The following is a 16,020-nucleotide window of genomic DNA, read 5'->3' as shown; positions in this document are numbered from 1 at the left end:
AAGGTGTGTACCTTTCCATTTTAACCATTTAAACCCTATTATGGTATTGACCTGGCAGGCTCGGGGGGGGGGGAAACCTGTTGCTGTGTCTCAACAAGATCACCACAGAGTCAGATGCTTTCCTGTCCACAACACCACTTATGTAAGCTAGACATACTGTACTTCTTCTTTGTCATGTCATGAAAATCAGTTTACAGTGTCGAAATATGAGATAGTTCATAAGCCTGTGCAGTACACTGCTGTTTGCCGTATCATGCTCAGAATCAGAATCAACTTTATAGTCACATGATCACATCACAGTTTTACAAGTAAAAAAGTGGGTGATTGATTTTTGTGCATAGTTCCCATCGTGTCATTTTTTCCAAGAAGAACAAGATGGGGACGAAGAGAGAGAGGTGGGGATAAGGATATCAAGGCAGGAAAGAAGAAAGTTTGAGCACCTTTACCACAAAAAGTACAAGTAAAGGGTTTCAGATCATTTAGAAGCTTGTTTCACAAACGGTGCAGAAGTTGGGTTTGGCTGAAGTCCTTTATTCAGTTTGTATTTCTTTCATGCTTTATTCATTTGCTGTTAATTCAGACAAATTTAAGATCATTTACATGCTCCACAGATTTGTCTATAGCCTATCATGCCATTACCATTATCATGGTCAGAGAAGATAGAAAGCAAAACAATAACAGCAATATTTGGAAGCATCCATGGAGTCCCATCATGAGTCCATCATGAATGTAATAGTGGCGATTCTCTCTGACCAAGTCTGCAGCATATACATCTCATGTTTGGTATTGCCTATGACAACTTTCAAAGCTTGATGTCGGAACTCCCGTAAAAAATACCAGGTACTTGGCCTAATAATGGAAAAGCAGAAAAGGACTTAAACAATAAATCACACTGTATAGGTTAAGAAGAGTCCTATGTATTCTTCCGCAGTGTCTCAAAGTATAGCCTACAATGTAGGGCCGGGCCCTACATAACGGTATTTGTGGGTCAGACAGGTCGTTAGGTCAGACAGTACACAATCAACAGTATCCCATATCGTACACTGGAGTCTTGCCAGAGTCCTCACTCTCATCTGTTGGATTGGCAGTTACTGCTGTCTGTATTCCCAGACACAGAATTGTTCTTCCTGGAGTATTTCACCACAGACTCCATCCTGTCTACAGTCCGCCTGCTCCTGCAAAGCAGTGTGTTTTTCACATGCTTTCTGAAGTCATCTTCCACAAAGTAATAAATGAAGGGGTCTAGACAACTGTTAAGGCTGGCCAAACACAGAGTGATGATATAGAAGCCGTATCCATTATTAGTTTCCCCAATTCTCAGTAGATAGTAATGCATCACCAACATTATGTTACTGGGGATGAAACACACCAGGAATGTCACCAGTACCATAACAATCAACACCAACGCCTTGCAACGCTTCTTTGCTGCTGTGCTGTCTACTGTGTTATTGTCCAGGTAACAGAACAGAAGAACATTGGCCACAACGATCAATATGCAAGGAATAAGAAACACAATGGTGGCCATTAACATGAAGTAGTAATAAGGGTACTTGACGGAAGCGAATGTGTCATTTTTGTCCAATATGGCACTGACATCATGGCAGGTGGTAATACCGAGGTCTTTGACCCTAACTGTGTGATCATACTGGTATAGAGGAATGGTGCTGGTCCAGATGAAAACCCAGATGGACACACAGACACCAATTGCCACTTTGTTGTTCCACCTCTGGGCAGAAAAAGGGTAAGTGATGAGCCAGCACCTATGTACACTCAGACAGGCGATGAAGAGGATGGAGCTGTACATGTTCCCATAGAAGAACCCCACAAAGACTTTACACAGCCCCTCTCCATAGATCCAGTCATTTCCATTAAAGTGGTAAGAGATCTTTAGGGGGATCCAGATGACAAAAAGCACGTCAGACAGAGCCAGGTTGGCCATGTAGATCGCTGATGGATGCTTCTCCTTGGTCCTGAACAGAAACACCCACAAAGCCATGGTGTTGGCAGGCAGTCCCACAACAAACACTATGATGGGGAGGAAGATGGTGGTCAGATGGCTCTTCAGGGTGTCAGCGGTTGCTTTATCCACACACACTAGGCCCTCATCCACAGCAAGTCCGATAAAACCACGTCCCTGTTTTACTTCAATTAACATACAATTGACACAGTACATAAAAGTCAGTTTTTACAGTGATAACTTACAAGAATGCAACCGTCCACAACTCAAATTCCTTAAGTAATACATTTACCGGGTGCACACAGTTCAAAATTGAAATGCAGGTAGCCTCATATACTGTAGGTAAGGTAGCCTATACGTTCTTGAGTGCTGATGATGTTTTTATTATTTTAACTGAACCCTCTTCATTACATTTCTAATAATCTTTTTTTCCTCAATTGTGGTCTTTCTTGTTGTTTAAAAGCTCTCATACTCCTAAATGTATTTTACTATTTATGAATTAATATTTACTCTACTGTAACACTGTGTGCTGTAATGGCTCTTTTCCACTACAACAGTAAAGTTGCAGTGTGCAGTGCCATGTATAACGTATTTCACAGGTTCTAGGCTGGCAACCTTTATGTGCCATGTTTTTATTTTCTTGATAGTCAGTGTGCCATTGTTTTCACACCATATGAATGTTGGCACCCGTGCGTAAGGTTGCCTAGTACCCCTGTGATGCAGTGTTGATTACGTCGACTAAAGCTAAGACGAACAATGTTCGTCGACTACCTTTTTCACTGACAAAAACAAAATCAAAACAAAATAAAAGCTTCTCTTATACTGTCATGCAAAATGTTTTCATATTATGTAATGCAATTTATTTCTCTGTGGAGCCCAGAAAGAGTAGCTGCTGCTATGTTATGGTAGGTAGTAGCTAATGGGGATCACAATAAACAATAAAGCCAATTAATAAATAGTGCATGTCTTCTTCTGTCCTTACCTGCATGTGATGTAGAAGTCCAGGTGAAAAACAGCATAATTGACAATAGTTGTATTGAGGCCATGTCTGTGGCCTGTGTGGCTTCTGTCTCACGAGGCAAGGAATGAAACCAACTGCAACCAACTTTGCTCAGTTCTCTGTCAGTGTGTGTGTGCGTGCGTGCGTGCATGGCTGCATGCGCGTGTGTGTGTGTGTGTGTGTGTGTGTGTGTGTGTGTGTGTGTGTGTGTGTGTGTGTGTGTGTGTGTGTGTGTGTGCTTGTGCGTGCGTGCGTGTGCGTGCGTTGTTGAAGACACTGCAGCATGAGTCGTCTGGTTTCATTAGGGAAGTCAAACTGTGTTAAGATTAAGAGATATAAAAAAGGCACCATATGAATGCTCCATGCTCCATTATTATTATTATTTCAAAACATGTATTATTATGATGATTTTATTTCCCAGTAATAATAAGTAAGAAATCTAAGAGAAATCTAAGAAACTCCATAAATTGGAAACCAAATATTTTAAGTAGTAGTGAAAACAGCATAATGTTATTAACTGTGTTTACTACCAGCCAACATGAGGGAATAGTGCACCAGCAGCATAATGTTAACTGTTAACTGTGAACTGTGAAGCACTGCTATTTTATGGTAGGTAGTAGCTAATGGGGATCACAATAAACAATAAAGCCAATTAAATAATAATAAATAATACATGTCTTCTTCTGTCCTTACCTGGACATGGACGGGCTAATTAATGCATGTGATGTAGAAATCCAGGTGAAAAACAGCATAATTGACAATAGTTGTATTGAGGCCATGTCTGTGGCCCGTGTGGCCATGAAACCAACTGCACCCAACTTTGCTCAGTTCTCTGTCAGTGTGCGTGCGTGGGTGCATGCGTGCGTGCGTGCGTGCGTGTGTGCGTGTGTGTGTGCGTGTGTGTGTGTGTGTGTGTGTGTGTGTGTGTGCGTGTGCGTGTGTGTGTGTGTGTGTGGCTGTGTGCGTGTGTGTGCTGTTGAAGACTGCAGCAAGAGTCGGCTGGTTTCATTAGGGAAGTCAAACTTTGTTAAGATTAAGAGATAAAAAGGCACCATATATGAATCCGTGTGGCTTTGTACTTTACAGTCATAGAACAATGAACCCAAAAGCAGAGAAAACAAAAATTATATTTGGTCCTGAATAGAAAATACGGGCAGAATACCAAAGCACTTTGACTGATCCAAATCCAAGGAAAGCCATGACTATGTACAGTACAGAGTAGACTCAGTGAGCACACTTTTGCGATATAGAAAGGCCATCAGGCAGACCAGGCTCCCAACAGAAGACACTGTGCACAGTGTGCAGGCCTGGGATTTTGTTTAGGGGCAAGGTCACTTGACCCTAAGGTGTTCTACTTTTAGTTTTTGGGGTGTAGTATCTTGATCGCCAGATTTGTCTGTTCATAATGGTGGATATATATATATACCAGGCAGGTTGTATAAAAAAGAGAGGGTCCAGGCAGTGTCCTTTCTTTCTCATTTTGAGTTTATTTCAAGAACACCAATGAGCTTGCCACAATCATGACTAAACAGGACCAAATATTCTCTGAGAAGCAAATGACCTGTATGACCTCTTAACTCTGGCCTCGCCCTATTGATCACTCAAGGCTCATACCATATCTTAAGAACAGGCTCACTTTAAACATGGACTATGTGAATCTTCATCTAAACAACAACTCCTTATATTGCACTGTGACATACATGACATTGTGATGTGGATGTAAGTACAGGTGTTTCTATATGTGTATTTATGACTTGATGAGAACAGAAAACATCTCAAGACATAGTACTAAATTCTGTTCTACCTCTGAGGGGGGGAAGGGTGACTTGGACGGTGGGTCTCCATTTAGGCAGCTGCATGCACAACTTGAGTACCCCCAGATGTTGGTCAGACCATTCCAGATCCCCCCCCCCCCCTTCAAGGCTTTGATGGAGTCTACCCACCCACACTCATACAGGAAACAGGGTAAAACCTGTAGACACATGAGAATGAATGTGGAGCAGGGAGGTACTCTCACAGATGCATGATACTGGCATTCTTTATATAAAACACGTCGCAACTCGCAAGTTTAGGTTGTCTAGTGAGAAGGGGTGAGACGAACACTAGAGACCTCAACGGACATGGGATCTATACGATTGTTGCTGGTTATGCTATTTCTGAGTTCTGCATCAAATGCGTCCAGGTCGAAAGGTAAAGGCTGGAAGTCGTTTCAATGTATTTTAACTATAGGTACTGTATACCTAGAGGACAAATATTAGTAATGTTTGTGGAATTTGGGAAACTATTAAATAAATAAACAGGCTTAATGAATATGAGAGCTTTATCCCACAAGAGAGACTTTGTGATTTGGTTGTTGTTGTTGATTCATTTATGTATTCATAATGTAATGACCAAGCAGATTAATTGAATAAAATTAAATAATAATACTTTGAACTGTAGTATGCAAATATGTACTAATATAATTCATATACGACATGTAGGCCTACACATATCTGCCTATAACAGTCGTGGAAACGTGATTTATAGCAGATAAGGCCATTTGGATCCCCACACAAATAAATGTTTGCCGACTACCTTTTCACTGACAAAAACTAAATAAAAAGCTATGACGACTAAAACTATGACTAAACATATTGACAATTTCATCAACAAATACAAAATAGACTAAAAGGTTAGGGAGTGACTAGTGGAGAAGAGATCCAGTAGAAGTCATTTTATGTTTTCACTTAGAGTCGACTAAAACTAGACTAAAAACATTTCAGATGACTAAAATATGACAAAACTAAATCCAAATTTGCTGTCAAAATCAACAGTATGCTGTTCAGGAGGTTGTTACTCTGAGATGTGGGAAACCGGAACTCAGAAGTTATGCTTTAATTTGCCTTCTAAAATATCAAATTACTACTAGCTCACTATTTTCACTATGTTTATTATTTTATTATTTGTATAAATGTATTACTATTACCTCCCCCTTAAACCATCACAGAACTCTCGAGTGTAGCAGTAGCAACTGTCACACATTGATTAGATCAGATAAGGAGTTGGACTCCTTATCTGATCTAATCAATCAACAGACTCTTATCTGACTCCATACAACTCAGGCCTGCTGCTAATCTCATAACCATAGGTCATAGCTGTAGCTTTTAGAATCCTATTATGTGTATGTATAGTATACAGTATGCGTATAGTATGTGTATGACAATAAATCACCCAGTTACTAAACAATCATCATAATAATGGATGCAGGCATTTACCTCTTCATTTATAACTTCGGTTCATAAAACGAAAGTGTGCTGAAAAACGTCTGCATGTGGCTCGTGCCCATCTAGATAAAATTATGAGAGCTGGTATTATGTTTATGCTTGAATCAACTCTACTGAACCATGCAACGGACAGCTCACTTTCAAATATGTTTGGGCTCATTTTGACGTCTACTCAGGCTTTCATGAACACCCCAGACATTTTTCATTTGTAATTTTTTTTTTTGTTGCTTGATTTAGTGTTATATTTGATATTCATATTATCAGACACGCCAGACACATTGTATTTTATTATATTTTATTATTTCATTTAAAAAAAAATATATATATAAAACCAAGGCCATGTGATTTCATTGAGTCTAACATGGTTAAAATGGAGTTTGAAATTACAATGGATTAGGAAGGGGGCATATCTGATCATATTAAAATCAAATGTCTAAATACCGAATCAAGCAATTTAAAAACTATCTGGAGTGTTCACAAAAGCCAGAGCCTATGAGTGATGTTTGAAAGCAGAATATGGCTTAAGTGATCTCTATTAATTTAAACAATTGTCTGTAAAACTGACTTTTGTGTATGTCGGCTTTCTTATAGGAAAAAAAGGCAGTGGTTCCATTGAGCATGAAGTGGATAAAACAACAGATGACATTGGAGGAAGAATACAACGTGGTCATAGAGGGGTTGTGTTGAACCACAACCTCGATGTCAGTGGAGTTAATGGAGATGAAGACGTTAGCGTGGATAATGCAACGGCTATTAAAGCACAACACCCTTATGGTCTCACTCGTGTTATTGACCAGGACCAGGTCCTAGTTTGTGTAGATAAAGCAGCAGCTGACACTCTGAAGAGCCATCTGACCACCATCTTCCTTCCCATCCTCTACGTCATAGTGTTTGTTGTGGGACTGCCTGCCAACACCATGGCTTTGTGGGTGTTTCTGTTCAGGACCAAAAAGAAGCATCCGTCAGCGATCTACATGGCCAACCTGGCTCTGTCTGATGTGCTTTTTGCCATCTGGATCCCCCTAAAGATCTCTTACCACTTCAATGGAAATGACTGGATCTATGGAGAGGGGCTGTGTAAAGTCTTTGTGGGGTTCTTCTATGGGAACATGTACAGCTCCATCCTCTTCATTGCCTGTCTGAGTGTACAGAGGTGCACTCAGGCACTTTGTGAGCAGAAAGGGAACAACAAAGTGGCAATTGGTGTCTGTGTGTCCATCTGGGTTTTCATCTGGACCACCACCATTCCTCTATACCAGTATGATCATACAGTTAGGGTCAAAGACCTCAATATTACCACCTGCCATGATGTCAGTGCCATATGGGACATAAATGACCCTTTCACTTCCATCAAGTACCCTTATTTCTACTTCATGTTAATGGCCACAGTTGTGTTTCTTATTCCTTGCATAGTGATTGTTGTGGCCTATGTCCTTCTGTTCCGGTACCTGGAGAAAAAGACGGTACGTAACGTAGACAGAACTACAGAAAAGAACCGTCACAAAACTCTGATGTTGATGTTGACAGTGCTGGTGACATTCCTGGTGTGTTTCATCCCCAGTAACATAATGTTGGTGATTCATTACTATCTGCTGAGCATTGACAAGATAAATAATGGATATGGCTTCTACATCACCACTCTGTGTTTGGCCAGCCTTAACAGTTGTCTAGACCCCTTCATTTATTACTTTGTGTCAGATGACTTCAGAAAGGATGTGAAGAACACACTGCTTTGTAGGAGCTGGAGGACTGTGGAGAGTATAGAGTCTGTGGAGAAATACAGTAGGAAGAGCAAATCCTATGGGTCTGGGTCTGGGAATACAGACAGCAGTAGCTGCTTATCAAACAAATGAGAGTGAGGACTCTGAGAAGACACTGGTGTACGATCATATAGTCCGACACCCTACCCCAAATCCAACCTAACCTTAACCGCATGTGGAAGCCACCGGTCATGTACTGTATGAGTCTTAACCGGCCATGTATGTGTCTTAACCGGCAACGCATGTTGCAAAGTCTGGCTGGCAGTCAAGGAACTGTGTCAGACTGGAACTGCATATTCCAGCACCGGGCGCACGTAGCCTGTATAGATTGAAACCAATTCAGGGTCATGGACCCCAAATTTCTTCAGGCGACATAGGACAAAGAGCTTTCTATTGGCTGAGGTCAACACTGACTGTTACACGCACGTAAGCAGCTTCAAAGCTTCCGGGAAGCTCATGCTTCGCAAGGAATCTCGGGGAAATAATTCCTTACATATATCTGTGCTTAAATTGTTATTTTTGTATCCTACTGTTTATATCATATGTCAAATATGCATGGTTGTTGTTTTTGTATGTCTGTACTCAATTATTGATGTTATTTTTTATATTGTTTTAATGATGACGATAACTGGGGGGAGGGATGGGGTGAGGGAGAAAAGAAAATGGTATGTTCAAACTGTACTAAATTGTTGAAACCTATTACCAATAAACATATATTAAAAAAAAAAGTCTTTTTTTTTTTTTAAGATATATTTTTTTGCGGCTTACGCCTTTATTGATTTTTTAAGGGATAGAAAGTAGGCTGACAGGAAACGGGAGAGAGATGGGGGGATGACATGCGGTAAAGGCCGTGTCGGGTCCGGGAGTCGAACCCGCGGCACACCGCGACTGGATCACCAGTCCGGTGCCCAGACCGTTACGCTACGGCCTGGGCCAATAAAAGTCTTTTTATATCTATGGGCTGTGACCTCCTGTTAGATTTCCCAAACCTGGTACGTTGTCGGTAGTTCCCCCATCAATGTTCATCATACATCATCACATTCCGTGCTCAGCCAATCAAATCATCACATTCCGTAGTACACACAGACACTATGTCCCTCAATTATTGAACTTGAATAACGTGTGTCCATTTTTTTTATTTTGTTGTATTGCATTATTATTGTGGTTATATTACTTTGTAGTATTTGATATTTTGTACTGCTGCTTGCATTTTGTATTTCTGAGGTGGACACTCATGAGGCCTGTGTGTCAAATTGACTGACACTGACACCTGCCTGTGGCAAATTCATGTTAGAATGTTGATCACCTGAGATCACCTGCCAGCTGTCTGCCTGTGGGGAATTGGTTCTCTCCATGGATTGGCCAGCTCGGATGAGCCCTGTGACTCCAACAGTAGATTGATTAGACTATAAACGACACATGAAATAGTTTGTTGAGGTCTGTTTTAGCTTTGGCAGCAGGGAATCGCAGTCCACCTGCCCTCTCACACCAAACCACTTCACAGCGTTTGTGTTTATTGTGTTGTGTTAGATTTTGTTTGTAATTTCGATCAATTAAGGTCCTACGTTATATAATATATTTCTTTAGTCACATCTTTAACCATTTTATACTATTTATAATTAATATTTATATGCACTTAGTTGGTGGACCTTTTCACTTATGTTGTCACCTTTACAAGGGTCGTAACACAATTGTTTTGTATTCGGACGTCATTCAGTGCATGCAAGAGATGTACAAAGTTCAAAAACGTGTAGTGAAGGTGCTCTTTGGTAGGGGACTGAAAACTGATAATGGGCAACAAAGGGAAATAACAAGGCACTCTTCTGGTGGTTGACCTTTATAAGCTTTATTGATGTTATGTGGCTTCATGTGATTTCATAATGGGCTCTATGCACACATTCCATTTTGAACTTGGGGTCCCTTCCTAGCTGGCTTTATTTAGTTTTGTAAACACACAATTCAGTTTCAGTAGTTATTCTTTATTTCTTTTATAGTAGTTTTTAATGTCAATTAACAAAAATGTATATATTTTTTGGATAGTTTTTTAGCTTTCGTTTTGGTTCACCATAGTGCTTGTTGCGGCCTATGACCTTATGTTCTGGCACCTGGAGAAGAAGACGGTACGTAACCTTAACAGAACAACAGAAAAGAACCGTCACAAAACTCTGATGTTGATAGTGACCGTAGTGGTGACATTCAGAAGTTCTCATAATCGGTTCTAGTGAGCAGAAAGAATCAATAATAAGCAGACTTGGCAACCTGACTGTAGAAAGTAACAGTACAGTAAAGAACCTGGGGGTTATTATTGATTCTGAATTGAATTTTAATTCACACATTAATCATGTTACCAAGATTGCCTTTTTTCACCTTAGAAATATTGCACGAATCAGAGCCTATTTGTCCTTGGACGATGCAAAAACGCTAATCCACGCCTTTGTTTTTTCTCGGCTTGATTACTGCAATGCACTTTTTTCAGGACTGCCTAAGAAAACAACTGACAGATTACAACTTGTCCAAAATGCAGCAGCCAGAGTTTTAACTAGAACTAAGATGAGAGAACATATTACTCCAGTTTTGGCATCACTGCACTGGCTTCCGGTTGTTTTTAGGATTGATTTTAAAATTATTTTACTTGTCTATAAAGCTCTCAATGGTCTCGCACCTTCCTACCTACATGACTGCCTGCCTAAATATGTCCCAAACCGCCCCCTAAGGTCTTCCACTGCTGGCCTGCTCGCTTTGCCTAAAAAAATGGCAACTAAAAAATACAGGGAAGCAGCTTTTTGCTTCTACGGGCCGTCGGCATGGAACAAGCTCCCACTGTACCTTCGTCAGGCAGCCTCTGTAGACATTTTTAAAGCTCAGCTCAAGACCCACTTCTACAACATTGCTTTTAATTGATCTTTTATTTTTTTGTTATTCATGTCCTCACTGTATTGCATTACTGCTTGTTTTTTAATGTCGTTGCCTTGCTTTTCTTTTATTCTCCATTGTTCTGTAAAGCACTTTGAGCTGCATTTCATGTTATGAAAGGTGCTATACAAATAAAGTTTTATTATTATTATTATTATTATTCCTTGTGTGTTTCATCCCTAGTAACATAATGTTGGTGATCCATTACTATCTGTTGCGCATTGTGGAGACTAATACTGGATACAGCTTCTATATCATCACTCTGTGTTTGGCCAGCCTTAATAGTTGTCTAGACCCCTTTATTTATTACTTTGTGTCAGATGACTTCAGAAAGCATGTGAACTGACGAACACACTGCTTTGTAGGAGCAGGAGAACTCTGGAGAAAATAGAGTATGTGTTAAAACACTGCAGGAATAACACATCCGATGGGTCTGGGAATACAGAGAGCAGTAGAGGAGGAGAGTGAGGAGGACTATGGGAACAAGACACTGGTGTACGATATGGGATACTGTCGAGTGTCGACTGTGCACTGCCTGTACTTCCTATCTTGTTCCTGACCCACCAATACCGTTCACCTTATGACAGTGGGGAAGAATAAATAGGACTCTTCATAACAATAGATCATACGTGTGATTGGTGACACTGCATTTGCTGAAAACGGGCTGAAACGAGGTACAGCAGTAAACTTCTGCAAAAGATTAACCACAATTGTCTGTGACAGGTAGTCACTTTCCACTGCACTGTACCGGCTTAACTCACCTTATGCCCCCCCGCAGTTGTTAGTTAATGGATATATATATTGAAATAACAATGGGATTAAATTGGAAGGGTGCATGTCTGATTAAATGAATATAAAATATCTAAATACTGAATCGAGCAACTTAAAAACTGGGCTGTTCACAAAAGCCAGAGTAGATAGGTAAAGCCTGCTTTAACTTCAACAGTAGAAAACAGCTGATTCAAAGCACAATTTGATCTGTTATTGACTATGGCTATGTTATTTCTGCCCCATCCTGGATGCAATCTATCACTCTGCCCTTTGGGTTTCTCACTCATCACTGTTGACTTTATGAGAAGGTTGGATGCATGGCCATCATTGGCTTTGAGACGAGAACAGCATTGCACTGTTTTTATCTATAAAGCCTTACTCAAGAAATTACCTAACAATCTTTGCAGCCTAAAGCAATAGGCCATCATCACACCCGTTCTCAAGACTACTTTCTATTAGATATTCCTGATATTAATTCTGAACTGGGTAAGACTTCCTTTCAATACTATGCCCCCCACATATGGAACTGTCTACAATCAGTCTTAAAACTGATGAACTTGATTTCACTTGATCGATTTAAATGTCTTGTATGGAATAAATTGATATATAGCTGTACTTCAATCTGAATTGTTAATTTTTTCTTGTAATGTATTTGTGTTTAAATGTATGTTATGTACAGTTAATCAGGGCGTCATTGTAAAAGAGAGATGGTTCTCAATTGACTTCCCCGAATAAATAAAGGTGAAAGAAAGTATAATTTTGTGGAATAAATGATACAGCAAATTAATATACTGTTTTACTTTTTATCTCAGAAAATAAAAGGTGCAGAGGGTAAATGTCTGCCATTACACATGCCTTCCTCCAATATACAGTAGATACTGGTATATAAATAAATATAAATTATTATAATCATAAAGTGTGATGTTTACACTTGTGTGAAATGAGCGCCCACTGTGGCTGCCACATGACGTCACTGCTTAAAGCAAACATTAAAAGTCCATAGACACATGACATGACATCACTAGCAACGCGTTGCGATACTAATATACCACTGCGCTGCACTGCTGCATATGCAATAGGGGCGGATGAAGTCTGGCTGCGCCAGGCTATGACATCACATGACATCACAAGTAGGGTCCTGTTTTTTTTTTTGGCAGCCAGACGTGTTCAAGAGAGAGAAATTGGTGCAGAGGGCTGGGGATAGCAGGTTCTAAGTTGTTTTCTGGACGTTTTTTAGGATCGGGTAGATGTTTTCAAACGCCTCATAGATGTCTCCTCTCGCCTTGGCACCTGTCAACACAAGCCTTCCAGACACAAAGATAAGCAGGACAACTCTGGGCTTTATCATTCTGTAGATCAGCCCTGGAAAGATCTCTGGCTCGTAGGTGCTGAACTGCTGGTGTTCGCGGAACAGTCCTTCTATCTCTATGGGGAACTTCACATCACAGCTGGCCACCATGTTCTGAACCTTAAAGCCGAGGAACTTGACAGGGAATCCCATCTTTTGCACGAGACGGGCAAACTTCCTTGCCGCCAAACGGGACTGGTCTTCACTCTTGGCTCCCGTGCACACCATCTTTCCTGAGTTGAAGATGAGAGCGGTGGTCCTGGGCTCTTGTATTCTCATGATGACGGCACCGAAACGCTTGGGGGTGTACTCAGCGTTCCGGGCTCGGAGTACGATGGACTTCAGGTCTAGCTCACAGCCCAGGTCGACTGAAGACACCACGTTGTGTAGCCGCGGCACTATTCCAGAGGCCGCCGAGGCTGGTGCAGGTGTGACGGGGGCCATGAGCCTATAGGGGGTAGTCGATAGGGGGGTACTGGTGGAGGCTCCTACTGCCAAATCAGTGCTCTGCCCATCGGTCATGTTCTCTGTCCCAGCGGGGCGGCAGTCGTAGTTTTCGGTTGCACTCATGAGCCTATAGGGGGTAGTCGATAGGGGGGTCTTTCCTGGCAGAGAGGTACTGATGGAGGCTTCTACTGCCAAATCAGTGCTCTGCCCATTGGTCCAGTCCTCAGTCCCAGCTGGGCGGCGGTCGTAATTTTCGGTTGCACTGTCCTTCCAGTCCGCTGTCCCAGCTGGGAGGCACTCGTCATTTTCAGTGTCACTATCCTCCCAGTCCTCTGTCCCAGCTTGGAGGCGGTCATACTTTTCGGTTTCATCATAATCTTCAATTTCACCATAATCTGCATCATCATCAAAGGGGTCAAAAGAGTTCTGAGTACGGAACATACGATAGGATTCCCCTTCCATTTGAATAATGACTATTATCAAGTCTGTTAAATAAATGTAGTTGTTAGTTTCACAGTAAAATCAATACACTGCCTTTCTAGGCTAACAACCAATTTAAGCCATTTATTGCTCTCTATAATCTCTATAAACTGGGGGTGGGGGGGGGGCAGTTTATAAACCGATTATTTGTGACTTGGCGTGATGTACCCCAATTTGCATGATTCCATGGCGATTTTATAGTGTAGAAATCCCACCACCAAACATCAAATGCACATCAGATAATGACAGATATTCATATGGTATAGGCCTACTGTTGATGAACATATATGGAGATCAACATGCACTGATGATGTCATGTCAAATGAACATATATGGAGATAAACCATAGACAGATAAACACACACTTATGGACATACAACATAAACCAAATGGATGTATGGAGAATTGGTTTTCAACATTCACTTACTGTATGACAGACAACAGAAACCATGTTATTATATGCAAATACGTTTATGGAGATTGTCAATATGCACAGATGTCAGACACAACTTACCTCAAACCCTAACCTAACCATAACCGCAAGCACGGGAGCAGCGCATGTCTGACATGCCGTCGGAATTAAGTGCGGATCCCCCCATCCGTCAGTGTCCCCTTTGTGCCCATATATGGAGGTTTGTTTCTGTCAGTCTACCTGTGGTTCTTTAATTGCCTCTGCACATCGAGTTTGAAGTTCGTTGGTCCCACCCATGACCATATGGGCACAGCGGTCAGATCTGTGACTCTGGACAACCGGATCTCCCATATATGGAGATTGCTGATGTCATCAGTGTATATGCCCATATATGGGCATTCCCAGTCCTGTGCCCCATATATGGAGCTGACAGACTGTTTTTCTTTTTGCGGCTGTTACGACAACACACTCCATATTTGGTCGTAGCTTCCGGCCTGCCCTCTCTTAGCCAATTTAAATAAGATTACCACCAGTAAGTCGCCTGATGGCGAGAAGCATGCATCCGCCTGGGTGACAGCCGGTGACAGCAGACTGCAGTTGGAGTAACAGTACGTTTTAACAGTGGGCGACAACAGCCAGACCATTCTTTTCCCGGAAGTGCATTATTTGTCTATGGGACCCGGCGACTACGAGCGATAGCAGCTAGGCGAACTGGCGAAGTGGGCGGGGAAATCGCCCGAAAAGATAAAAATAATTCATCACTTTGGGCGATGACGGGCAATTGGGCGATGTGTCGGCCGATGCTCGCCCGCTGTTAAAACGTACTGTAAGAATAAATGTGTCAGTGTCATGGTCTGGCTCTCTGCCTGCCCACTTCGGCCATTCCCACTTCCCATTGCATCTACAGTCCCTTATACACACCTGTCTTCAACTGCCTCATCAGCCCAACAGTTCCCTTCTCATTACTCACCTGGGCCAACTTCCCCAGAATCAAGCCACCACCTATAAAACTGGACTCCCTCCCATAAGGGTAAGGGTCCATAGACGCCTTAACAGACTATCACACTGATAAGCAACAGCATGCGCGGGAATACCGGCAGCAGAAGAACCCTGCCTCTTATAATAAGATGCAATGAAAAGTTCTAGCTGCACTCACATGTAAAAAATGCCCCATCAAACTTTCAGATGCTGTTTTTGAGTGGCGCAACCTGCACTCCAAGGAACAGCAATGTCCGACCTATGTGATGTCCTAAATCTATGTGACTATATGTTTAGACAGTACAGGTAGTGGCAAAAGTGCTGCTGTTGTGCCAGAAACAGAGAGAGAGATAGTGTTGCACTGTTGCAGAGATAGAGAGAGAGAGACAGAGAGAGAGAGGCAGGGGGAGAGGCCGGGGAGAGGGGAGTTGCACCACTCGGTTCACATGGGTGTGATTTCTCTCCCAGTGTGGAGGAACTTAGGAAGAATGGTTAGGATTTTTATTGTATTCTCTCACTCTTGAAATATATAATCCATTGGTTTCTGTTGTGTGTGAACAATAATAGCAATTCAAAGCAGTTGTCCTCGAACGGGAGGCGCGCTCATGATAACGACAGCAGAGCCGGTTGTCCATGGCATTGGCTGCAGTGCTGCACGCCTGCAGTGCAGCCCATCAAGTATAATTTATAC

At 41.7% G+C, this 16,020-nt stretch overlaps 3 protein-coding genes across 3 annotated transcripts; 1 reads left to right on the top strand and 2 right to left on the bottom strand.

The window, feature by feature from the left end:
- Positions 1–452: 452 nt before the first annotated feature.
- Positions 453–3,034, bottom strand: LOC310879179 (proteinase-activated receptor 2-like). Its single transcript, XM_083793630.1, has 2 exons — positions 2,940–3,034; positions 453–2,142 (listed from the first exon to the last, which is right to left on the bottom strand). Exons 1-2 carry the CDS (start codon positions 3,001–3,003, stop codon positions 1,070–1,072), a joined length of 1,137 nt encoding a protein of 378 aa, XP_083649756.1. The 5' UTR covers positions 3,004–3,034; the 3' UTR covers positions 453–1,069.
- Positions 3,035–3,734: 700 nt separating this feature from the next.
- LOC310878899 (proteinase-activated receptor 2-like) lies at positions 3,735–8,073 on the top strand (the record flags this gene model as incomplete). The annotated part of the gene is made up of 2 exons (XM_083793316.1): positions 3,735–3,791; positions 7,018–8,073. 2 exons carry the CDS (start codon positions 3,735–3,737, stop codon positions 8,071–8,073), a joined length of 1,113 nt encoding a protein of 370 aa, XP_083649442.1.
- Positions 8,074–12,874: 4,801 nt separating this feature from the next.
- Positions 12,875–13,921, bottom strand: LOC310878898 (uncharacterized protein; the record flags this gene model as incomplete). The annotated part of the gene is made up of 1 exon (XM_083793315.1): positions 12,875–13,921. One exon carries the CDS (start codon positions 13,919–13,921, stop codon positions 12,875–12,877), a length of 1,047 nt encoding a protein of 348 aa, XP_083649441.1.
- Positions 13,922–16,020: the final 2,099 nt, after the last annotated feature.

Source organism: Protomyctophum parallelum (genome assembly GCF_964188405.1).
Source record: "Protomyctophum parallelum genome assembly, chromosome: 21".
Lineage (NCBI taxonomy): Eukaryota > Metazoa > Chordata > Actinopteri > Myctophiformes > Myctophidae > Protomyctophum > Protomyctophum parallelum.
The sequence above is the reverse complement of the archived record's forward strand: the minus strand, read 5'-3'. Positions and strand labels throughout refer to the sequence as shown.